We start from the raw sequence: 11,936 nt of genomic DNA, 5'->3' as shown, positions 1-11,936 counted from the left end.
ACACACAGAGACACACACTGACACACACATACCGACACATACACTGACACGCACACACAGAGACACACACTGACACACACATACACTCACCAAAGCATGCAGTTAACCATCCTTTTGGTCAGTAGCTGTTAAGAACAAATGAAGAATGCCAAAAGAATACATGAAAGGGTTTTGTGTTGTTTGGCTGAACAGAGACACTTTATATTCATGTTTTGTTTGTTTCCTGGTGGCTGCAAAAGAAATAGTTCATGTTTGCAGGAGGGCGAATACTTGTAAAGGGCGTAGAGGAGGCAGCAGTTTAACAAGGGCACGCGGTGTGGAGTATGCCAAATGCAATGCAGGCTGTGAAGACACCGCTTTCCACAGATGCCAGGGTGCTCAGGGGTGCCTTGGAAGTGCTGCTGGCTACTGGTGTGGACGCTCTGCCCCTTGAGACCTTTGCTGCCTCAGCTCGCTTCCTGAGATCACTCCCTCAGATTGCTGATTTTTTTTTTCCCCAAGAAGCTTTCCATCTTCAGTTTGTAGACTCTCTCATCAGAGGAGACATAAACGGCAGTCTTGGCAGGGCTGGCTGAAGGAGCAGGAGAGGCTGTATTTGGGTGTTTCCACACTTAAGAGAAGAGGTGAAACTCTAAAGGAATGCTGGAAAAGCTTGCATCCTTAGTGCTTTTGGGCCTGGGTAACCAGGAGGGGTTGCAGTCTGTTTAGTGGCCGTGAATCAGTTAGCCAGCATGAGTCTATTTAGATTGTATACTGAAAGCCAGTTGAATAGCAAGTGTTAAGTGCCAGGCGCTGGTGACACACGTCTTTAATCCCAGCATTCAGGAGGCAGAGGCAGGTGGGTCTCCGTGAGTTCGAGAGCAGCCTGGTCTACAGAGCAAGATCCAGAACGGGCTCCAAAACTACAGAGAAACCCTGTCTGGGGGAGGGTGGTTTAAGTGACAAATATTTCCATGAAAGTTGTGGGTCTGTGTGTGCACATGTGTACATTAAACATCTCACACGGATGCTGGATGGCAGTGTTGAGCATGTTTTGTACTGAAAAGTTTAGCAACAAAACATTTGAAGACTATGACATTTGTAGCATTGCCTCTGGAGCACGAAGGCAAGAATATTGAGCTCCCCTGTGTCTCTCAGCCACTCCCAGGCTGCTGAGCTGCATGCACTCAGCTCGGTTGCCTTTGTCCTTTACTATGAGATTTAACTCTGGTCAGCTTCAGGTCCAAGCATGCAGGTGCGGTTCTCTCCCTGCCTTCTCCTTCCCTGGGCATTGGCTCATATTCATGGTTATCTTACACGGCAGGCCCTGCTGCTTGCGTGTTTTCTTCTGGTCTTAATCCCAGCTCTCTTCTCTACTGAGGGTCTCCAGAGGCCCTCTCAGCCACCCTATTGATTTCTGTCTTTCCTTTGTCCTCCCGCCTCCCAGTGTTCCTCAGCGACTTCTGTTGGAAACCATCGTCAGCCTTCTAGAACTGTTCTCTTTGAGGGAACAAACCAAAGACATTTACCACATTTTTTAAAACCATCTTCTGTGGAGCAAAAATGTAGTCAGTCCTCTGTAGACCATTCTACTTCCATAGAGTCAGAGTGTTTGAAAATGACTGTCAAGAATTTGTACCTATACTGAATGTATAGACTTTCTTCGTGTCACCGTTCCAAATGCTACTGCAAATGGCACTTACATTATAGTATGTGTTGCAAGTCATCTAGAACTCATGGAAAGTACATGGTTTCATAGGTTCTGTGCAAATAATCCGTCATTTGTCTAAGGGGCTGGAGCATCCAGGGATATCAGTATATGTTGGAGGGACTAGGTAGGCAGTACCTGGGCCCAATATGGCTTTGTTCTTTTGTTGTTATGTTTAACCCACCCTTCCTAGAGGGCTGTGTGGCTCAGAACTGGCCCACAGTTCCTTAGACCCTGGTCTGCGTGCAGCCAGCATGGAAATTGATGGTAAACTTTGAGAAAATGTTCATAGGATCGGAGAGAGAAATTTTGTGTTATTTTCCTATAATAAAAATGAACCTACTATTTATATGTTATGTCTCTTTATTCCATTTTCCTAGCAACTTAGTTTATGGCATTTTGCATACATTTGGCTGAGAGGTACTGAAATTTTTGTTTTGCTAAGGAAACTGCTCCATTGTAGATGGTTTGAAAAATGCTACGGCAGTGAATTCAGTTGTTAGCGCCGGTTATCTCTTCGGTCCCCAGATGGTCGCCCTCTGGAGTCAGGGTCATGACAACAACAGAATTTATACATGTTCTGGAGGAACTTTGTTGTTGCTGTTGTTTTGGGGGCTTTGGTTTGTTTGTTTTAATTCTACATTCACAAAATTGAAGGCAAGCTTGTAGAGGAGAAAAGGAGGCAGAGTGGCTGATGGGAAGGGATGACCAGGATCTGGCTTTTGCTGAACAACAACAACAAAAAAAACCAACATTTTAGAAGGTAGGCTTCATAATGGGCTTTTTTGTCAGCCTAAACACTGAGTAGCACAGGCTGGGTAACAGAGAACAGCCCATCTTTTGTTACTCGAATGTTTTCTCTCGTGGCAGATGAGAATTTACAGTTGCTCAGATTTGTTTTCTATCTAGAGTTTCCTCCACACCAATGCGAATTTTAATGACAGGGTACAGAGGAATAGCTAACCCTGTGTGGTTACCACCACCGTCACAAACAATGGCGGAAGATGGGCTAATCAGGACTGTTTGCTGGTGGGTATGATTAAGCTAAATTTAATTCACCCAAAGATTCGAGAATGGCAACATTGCATGCTCTCAGAAGAGAGTTTTCATTCCTAAAACCCTTCCAGAGACTGCTCAGTTTGAAACCAGCTCCCTTGAGTGTCCTTGATTTGTCTGCAACGTCACATTGTTTGCTTGTATTCTCGTGACTTTAGGGAGTGTTGTTATCTGAACACAAGCAGGATTTCCATGTTCATTTGGATTATGGTATCTTTATTTATGATTTGCGCAATTGTAGTGCCTTTTGTGGGGGAAGGGAAGCGGAGGAACTACAGAGGGAGACTCAGTTACCCTTCAAAAACACAGCTCCGCTCAGTAAAACATTAAAGTGGAAGTTTAACATTCGGTATATAGGGTTATTTTTTTTTTTAAAGAAAACATAATAGTCTAAAATTGAATGCTTTGGATATTTAAACATTGGCTGGTGGGTTGACTTTGCTTTGATAGCAGATAAATGATACATTCAAAAAATTAAAAGGCCCCTCTTCTTCCCTACTGGGATTCCTGCATACACAGCCATGACTTTCCTGCAGGCTTTGAACTACTAGACTTTGCTGAACACAAATGCTCCCCCTGGCTTCTATAAACTCACCGGATGTTTGGGATGCATGGCTGTCAGGAAACATATGTGCACATGTAGGTCACCTTTCATCCTTGAAAGTTCAGCTAAGTCCTGATGGCCACACTCTGAAAATGAAGATGCCCTTCCCCCAGAACATAAGGGCAAAACCAATTGAGTTGTAATGTCTCAACACCGATATTTCTCTAGCGACGGGAAAAGCTCTCAGGTTTCCCTTTAGGTGAGTTGGGAGAAGAGTAGAAGGAGGAAAAGCAAAGATGAATGGCAGAGAACTGCAGATACTCTGTGGAGCCACGTGCACAGGAGGGTGGGAGAAACACAGTCACAACAGTCGTGTTATTGGGGTACGGTGAGCTTTGGTGGCAAGCTTTCTCTTGAGCTGTAGGCGCTGCAGATAGAAGATGAGGCCCTTCAGATGCTTATACCAAGACTTTCTCTTGAAAAAGCTTTGGGTGTCCGTGGCCGTGGAATGATTTGTTATTAGACGATCCAGAGAAAGAAGAGATTGGCCATGACTGGGCTGAGAGGGAATATGGGTGTGTCCTGAAGATGAGGGCAAGGTAAAGAGGATGACCGTGTAGACAGATGCTTTACCGACACCAGGCATGATGCCAGAGATATGCGACACCGCTTCTACATAAGGTTGTGTTGAGACAGGCCTGAGAGATCTCTCATACCTGAGTGACTTTGTAGCCAGATTAGAGGCACTGGGCTGCCTGGTACAGAATCCGGTCCCCTCCTTCACTGTAAACTCAAGGGCTGTAGCTCATGCTCTGCTTTCTATTGTTGAAGGACCTTCAAATGATGACTTCTTCCTGTCAACTAGAGATCTAAACCAGGGGAGTGCCTTCCTCTTCGGTCATCCCCCGCCCTCATTTGAACATGCAGGAAGAGAGCAGGAAGCTTCACAGTTCGCTAGTCTATTCTTCAAAGTTTCCAGGATAGATTAACCAGGTATCAGGGATGTCTCCTGACACCGTGAAATTTGGCGCTATTCCTCCTTGTATACAGGCAGGATGTTGCCCTTTTGCAGGACTGTTGGCTGAACTTAATGTCACCATGCATTGCTTCAGACTCACATCTGGTTGAGAAATTCACTCCTGTTCACATCAGAGTATTAATGTCCTGCAACAAAGAGAGAGAGGGAGAGAAAAAGAGACAGGAGCTGGAGGTGCTGCTGTCGTATTATAGGGTGTCACTGCTCGAATCTTTTTTCAGAAGCATACCTGTAACCAAAGAGACCATATTCTGACTGAAACAGGGATAAAAAGGAAAAAGGACTATAAGAATTAGAATCACTTGTGTACAGTAGCCCCCTGCCTATGTCAGAGATATATTCCAAAAGCCATAGTGAGTATGGAGTCATGAAATCGTGGCTATTTCTGAACCCTGCATATAAGCACTTTGTGCTTTCTATGGGTACCCTGGTGATCTAGATGGCTATGAAATGACAGGCAGGCGGGCACTCTATACAGTGTGCATTTTATGGTGAGGGGGATCATTCTTGTCATAGGCACAGAGGAGCTAGATAACATGAAGTATCTACATGCTATTTTAATAATGATGGGTTTTTTTTAAGTTAGAGTTTCATATATGAGCATGTTATTTATAACATTTCTGTCCCACTTTCCCTCCTCTGTCTCCTTTCACATTCTACCCACTCCCTCCCAAATCCATGAACTTTGCTTTCTCTTTGGAGATACGAGCTTGTTGTGTTACCCTGACTGGTCAGCTCAGCCTTGGGTGACAAATGGCTGTATAAATAGGTTAGGCCTGCCCCGTACAACTTTTGAAGGAAATGAGGTGGTTTTGGGCAGTGCAGTGACAAAGTAGTCTCATGTGGCCGTTGGACACTTGACTTGGGGCTGCCGTGACTGAGGAGCTGAATGATTTTACTACTGGGAGATTTGAATTGAGTTGAATATAAATAAATGCAAGTGGCAGCCTATGAATCGCCTGTACCATGCTTGGTATCTAACAGGCTAATTGCAGTCCTCTCCAGGGTAGTTTACGTCATTGACTTTGTTAACATGTTGGGGATTGCTAGAAGCAGCAGAAAAACAAACCAAAAAGGTGTGAAAGAGATTGGAGTTTTAAGCATACCCGTTATGTTTGCATGCAGCCATAATCCCAGCGTCCACGAGACTGAGGCAGGAGGTTCGTGAGTTTTAGGCTAGCCTGGGCTATACAGAAAGACACACCTCTATTTTAAGCTTAAAATATGTGTAATTACATTGCCAATTCATACAAATGATAGTGGCTTTTCAGAGCCTCCCAGAAGATGCTGACTTGGTTTGTGACACTCTGATTTTGTTTCCACAGGCTCCTTCATGCTGGTGAATGCTTCCGGGAAACCCGAGGGCCAGCGGGCTCACCTGCTCTTGCCCCAGCTTAAGGAGAATGACACCCACTGCATCGATTTTCACTACTTTGTGTCCAGTAAGAGTAACTCGGCCCCTGGGTTGCTCAGTGTCTATGTGAAGGTGAATAATGGACCATTGGGGAACCCTATCTGGAATATGTCTGGAGACCCAACCCGCACATGGCACAGGGCAGAACTGGCCATCAGCACCTTCTGGCCCAACTTTTACCAGGTAGGCACTTTCTTACCACTTCATGTCTTAAATCGTCTTCTAATTTCTACAGTTCTAAGTGGCGTTTCTGTTAGTATCATCAAAGAATGTGTAAGAAGGTTTGTAATGACCGTAGTAAGTGTGACCCAGGCTGTTTTGGTTTGGTTTAGTTTTTCGAAAAAGGGTTTCTTTCTGTAACCGTCCTAGCTGTCCTGGAACTCACGCTATAGAGCAGGCTGGTCTCGAACTCACAGAGATCCTCCTGCCTCTGCCTCCCGAGTGCTGGGATCAAAGATGTGCATCAACACTCCCTGGCCCAGCTTATCTTTTAAAGTGAATCTTATGATTATGTGAGCAAAATGAAAACATAACTCAAATCTGTTTGTCCAGGCTGATATTGTTTTAAGAAAAAAAAAAACCAGTAACTGATGTCTTAGTTACTTCTCTATGGCTGTCATAAGACACCATGACAAAAGCCAGTCATTCAAGAAAGAGTTTATGTGGGCTTACAGTTTCCTAGGGTGAATCTGTGGCTGCCATAGTAGGGAGCACGGTAGCAGGCAGGTCGGCATGATAATGGAGCAATAGCTAAGAGCTTACAACTTGAGACAGAACCAGGAGGCAGACCATAAGACACTGGGAATAGCTTGGTTGTTTTTTGAAACCTCAAAACTTGCCCCTACTAACACATCGCCTCCAGTAAGGCCACACCTTCCTATCCTTACCAAACATTTCTGCTGATGAGGGTTAAGTATTTCAAACACACGAACCTATTGGGGCCATTCTTATTCAAACTGCCGCAATAGTGTTTGACAGTCTATCAGTCAGTGTGTTACGGTTTAATAGTCAGGATCCTTTAACCCCAGCTTCGCTACCCACAGCTGACACTGGTAATGAATGGGTTGGTTATAAATTCCTTGTCCAACTCATCCTTATACCCCAGTACCTGAAATAATGTCTGATATTTAAGGAATGATAAATGTTTGTTGAGTGGAAATTAAAACATGGAGAAAGCACTCTTACTCCACAGGTACCTGATTCCACTCTTTTTTAGATTGTACTTTGGCCATAAGTTTTATCGGTTTTTAAATTTATTGCACCTAAATTTATCTCCTGTTAAGAATTTCCCCTAAAGACACAATGGAGACTGATTGCAAATAATTAACCATAAGAACAAGAATATATACAGTAGTAAAATCAGAGGTAGTATTGTTTTCAGTAATAGGGGGTTTGTTAATTTCTACTACCTCAACACAAAAGTTTGTTTAGAAGCCAATGGGAATAATATTATGGTCTGGAGCGATGGCTCAGCAGACAACAGCTGCTCTTGCAAAAGACCTGAGCCTGTGATATCCATACCAGCCATCCTTCACCCAGCTCCAAGGGATCTGACACATTCTTCTAAGCTCTTGTGGTACATATGCATGCATGCAGACAAAGCACTCATACACACAAAATTTTCTAAAAGAAAAAAGTTATAGATTATTTAATGATATACTTAAACTTCTGTTAGACCATTAACAAAACAAGTATAAAGCAATGTATTTAATTTCACGCTTATATTAGAAATACCTAATAAAGACCAAATGTGTTATAAAACAAATGCATAAAATGTGTCATCCCCCTAACTAATAGGGTAACAAAGTGATTTTTCCCTTTTTTTTACATTATCATGTCATAAATTTTCTGCGTTTGTGTTGTTTTTCCTCAAGGAAAATAATTCTATTTAATGAATACTTTATTTTAATACTAATGTACTAGTGACCAGTTAGCAATGTGATTTTCAAATGTGAATTTTGGGGACAGGGTTTCCTCCCTTCAGGGTTTAAACAGCAAGCCAAGGCAGTGGGTTGGCTGGGCAAGGGTTCAGGGTATCCTCATATGGATGGCTAATATCTCTGTGTAATGAAGCATGGGGGTGGGACCCTCTCAGAGCAGGAACATCTTTCTTGGGCATTCTTCCTCCTTCCTGTGGAGCATACTCCAGGCTCATCCCCAACTCAGAACACTGGGACAGACTGCGCTGCCTCCGGGTTTGTCCTGCCCGTCTTTGTCCTAATGTCCTTCACTTTGGTCAGAGCTCTGCCCTCCTGAATCATAGAGCCAGTTTTTATAAGACCTTTCATCATGGTTTGGTATGATGTTAACCACAATCAAGGTTAGAATTTCTGTTTTGTCTTTTTTTATACCTTGTTAATGAACCGTGCATATTCAATGAATGGCCTAATTTTGACCAATCTTAGCATACCAGGCTTATTAAAGGGATTACTCAACTACACTGCAATAGGATGGTTCTATTTATCAGGCTATGGTCATTTTCAGCGCATTCTTATTTCTTGAGCAGCTACTGCAAAAATGCTTTGCCTTCCCAATTATGGACCCAAGCCAAACTGCAAGGCCCTCCATTCTCCCTCTCTCACTTACATTATTAAAGAGTGTGCGATTTACCAACGATGATCAGAGCGTGGTTCTCATAGCTTAGGGCTTGTGCAAGCCATGGCTTTTGTACCCCACTGAGCCGCAATAACACAAAGCCATCGCCTGTGTGGTCGAAACACAACACACTGATTTGCAGAAGTGTGGGAATCCCAGGCCAGTGGCCTTTCTTCCAAGGGCACTGACTCCATTATGGGAACACCATCCTCACAACCTGATCCCTTTCACAAAGGCCCCCTGCCTTCTGATGCTAGTACTTTGGACATTAGCGTTTCACCGGTTCACTGGCTGCATCATTAGGAATCGTGTCATCCTTTGAACTGACGGCTTTCCAGCAATTCTTTAATACCCTGGCATTTGGCATCTCAAAGGCATAAAGTGGGGCTACCCCTCCCTCATAGTTGCCCCTTTTCTGCTGAGGGGCAGCAAGCACCCAAAGCCAGTGCCCTAATACCAACATATACTATTTAATAAATAGCACATCCCAGATGATACAGGAGAACTCCACAGGAAACATAAGTAAACATGGAAGCATCAGCCTTAAAGCCACCATCGAGACTCGCATTATCTTGTCTACTTGCAAGAGAGTCAGCTGTATTGACAGAGATGGAATAAACGGAAACCACCACCCGGCATAGCTTCCTTCCCACTTCCTCACCCAAGGTGTCATCCAAAGTGGAGGGGAGACAGATAGGAGACAGGTCAACGGAGGTCAGTACAGCCAGAGGTGGGACTTCCGTGAGCTACAGACCAGCACACGTAGGACAGATGGTGGTTGTCTTTCAGTGCTCTTACAAATGTAGCAGGATTAATAAAAACCCAGAAACAGATATTAGGGTTCAACCTGAAGGTCAGAAAAGCAAAACAGCCAGTCAATGGCTCTTATCTCTACCTCAGTCCTAAATGGCAATTCTGCCTCTAGGAATTTCAGAATGAAACTGTGAGTGAGAGCTGTCTCCTCCCATTTTATATTCCTCTCTAGTGCCGTGATTAAATGCGTGTACCACTATTGCCCGGTTTCTATGGCAAACTAGTGTGTCTACTGGGATTAAAGGTGTGTGACACCACTGCCTGGTCTGGAAGGCTGACCAGTGTGGCTGTTTTACTCTCTGATCTTCAGGCAAGCTTTATTTATTAAAATACAAATGAAATACCACTACATAAAAATATGAATGATGGAGGTGGGTTAATCTGCTTTGAATGAAAAAAAATCTCATTCAGTTTTCTCTATATAGTCTTGTCCTAGACGTAAGATATGAAGCTGGTTTATGATGACTAATCGCTCTAATTTGAAAATACTGAAGATGTGTTATTATATATGCATATCATATTTCCTTGGGGAGACCCAGTATATAAGAAACAATATTCAAGTGATGTAGTCTCAGCTGTTATTTCTGGGCCCAAACCTGGAGACCTAAGTATTTAAAGGAGACAGGACCCGTGAGAGCCTCTGCCAAGGAGACAGGAGTGAGTTCTCCCTCAACACACATCTGCTTTCTAACAGGAGCTGCAGCATCTATCCAGAGCACAGAAAGGAGCATAGATTTATATAGTTGTGAAATAGTATTAAGGTGTATTCATTGATAGTTTCTCAGATAGTTTGGACACCAGTCACACGAGGACTAGTGTTTTGTGTGTTTGAGTTGTGGTGCTGTGGACCAAAATCTGGTGCCCCATGCTAACCGTGAACATACCCAGCAAGCTATACCCCCAGCCTGCAGCAAATATGAATTTAGATGGGGAAATGATTGCTCCAAAGGACTTCCTATGTAATATCGGAATAGGTAGTTAAAGAAAACTCACTTTGGTAAGGCAGGCGTGGAAATTACTGTCTACCATGGCCTTCGGTGGACAGTTAGAGTTTTGAAACATGTTTTCTCAGAGTTAATCCCTCTTCTGCAGTCCTTTTGTGTGGCCCTTACTATTTATGGGAGACTACCGTGCAGGTACACTCACAATGGTAACCTGCACGGAATTCGGCTAATTGCAGTTTAATTGTGGCTCCTTAAAACACAAATTGTCAAGTATTTGGTGATTAACACATACTTAATTCCGTAATTAATGTTTGGTCTAATTGTTGGTCCTCAGAGCTGCCCTGCTGGGGCTCAGAGGCTGTGGGGAAGTGCAGGCTCCTCCCTGCCTGGGGGCACCTGCTTCTCCAGATTTAGACATTGACTTCCTGCCATTTGAAGAATATTCTCCTTTCATATCCACCTCCTTGGCTTCATTGTCCTGATAAAAAGAAACAGTTCCATCTTTGATTGTGCCTCCCCACCTCCCTCTCCTTCCCCCACCTTTCAGATGGCCCCAGCAGCCAGAGAGTACCAATCGATTGCTCTGAGTTCTTCCTAATCATGCTGACAGCCCCAGGGCCTCTGGACTCTGACTTGCTTCTGAAAAGGGTGATACTTTCTTCAATCAAAGGTCCGGAAGGCAGGATGTTCCGCATAAGCTTTGTGAAGAGGAAACCCCACAGGTAGCCCTGGAACCGTTCCTGGCCTGCTCCTCCCTGAAAGGGATTGGGAGCTCCATCTTTAAACAGGAAAAAGTGGGGCTGGGGCCATCAAATAGGAGGGTGATGATTCCCTGGCATCCCCCCATTGAATCAGGTTTCTTAGGTGTGCTGATGGCCCTGGGAGAAGATTAGGAGTGAATGTCTAGGCTCTACTTCCAATTCTTTTGTAGGAAGGACACAAAGGAGTCTGTAAGCCGAGGAGGCTAAACCAAGCTTTCCCCTTTGCCAGCTGCCAGCTTTGCTGGTAAATGAGGAGTTGAGGGAACAGGAATGGTTCGATCTTACCCACTCCTTCACGTTTAGCGTCAACTATTATTCCCTGCACAGCCGCCTGGGTTTCTATACCGTGTCTGCCATCTGACCACACATTTTTCTCCCAAGTTTCGAAGAGCCCAGAAGCCTGGACACAATGGCTACCTAGAGAAGGGGTTTCTAGAACTGTGTTCTGCTCCTCTAGCAGCTGTAGAAGACATTGGCTGGTCAGCGAGGTTTAGTCAAGATGAACGGAGTCTTGTTGTATAGGTTGGCTAGGGACCCAGGTGTGTTTCTGAGACTCCAGGAGGGGACAGGGCAGGAGCGGACCCAGCTGGAGTCTGGCATCAGCTGTGACTTTTCCAGAGCGTCGCATGAGTCTGTTCCCTGAAGCAAGCTGGGGAGATGCGGAATTGACAGGCACCTGAAACCCGGCCCACGCCTCCTCCGCTCACATAATTCCGCATCTGTGGCCCTTGCTCTAAGTGCAGGACAATTAAATCACTTTCTGCCTCTGGGACAACCTGAAGAATCTGGTGTGACAGTGAGGCGTAACTGTCCCTCCAGCATGGGTGTGTGTCTGCGCATCTGCCCCAGACCTGTCTGCGCATGTGCTCCAGACCCGGCCTTCTGCTCTTCTACAAGATGAACAGTGTGGTTTAAAAACCCAGTGGGGGGACCCAGGAGGCTCTCACTTTATTATTGACTTGGACCTGCATTCCAGAGGTTTTGTAATTTGTGTGATGGTCTTTTAATCTTCACACCGTGTCTCTCTTGATTTTTTTTTTTTTTTTTTTTTCAAAATGCCGCGTCTCTAAATCACATTCGCGACTT

General features: G+C 44.5%; 1 protein-coding gene across 9 annotated transcripts in view; it reads left to right on the top strand.

Moving 5' to 3' along the window:
• The window catches only part of Ptprm (protein tyrosine phosphatase, receptor type M), a 699,101-nt gene that overhangs the window by 258,687 nt on the left and 428,478 nt on the right, over positions 1-11,936 (top strand). For all 9 annotated transcript variants that reach the window (XM_013353950.2, XM_013353949.2, XM_013353948.2 and 6 more), the window contains exon 3: positions 5,649-5,920. In XM_013353950.2, the coding sequence (XP_013209404.2) occupies positions 5,649-5,920 (272 nt within the window). The remainder of the gene's footprint in view (positions 1-5,648; positions 5,921-11,936) is intronic.

This window comes from Microtus ochrogaster, unplaced genomic scaffold (assembly GCF_000317375.1).
Source record: "Microtus ochrogaster isolate Prairie Vole_2 unplaced genomic scaffold, MicOch1.0 UNK20, whole genome shotgun sequence".
Lineage (NCBI taxonomy): Eukaryota > Metazoa > Chordata > Mammalia > Rodentia > Cricetidae > Microtus > Microtus ochrogaster.
The sequence above is the reverse complement of the archived record's forward strand: the minus strand, read 5'-3'. Positions and strand labels throughout refer to the sequence as shown.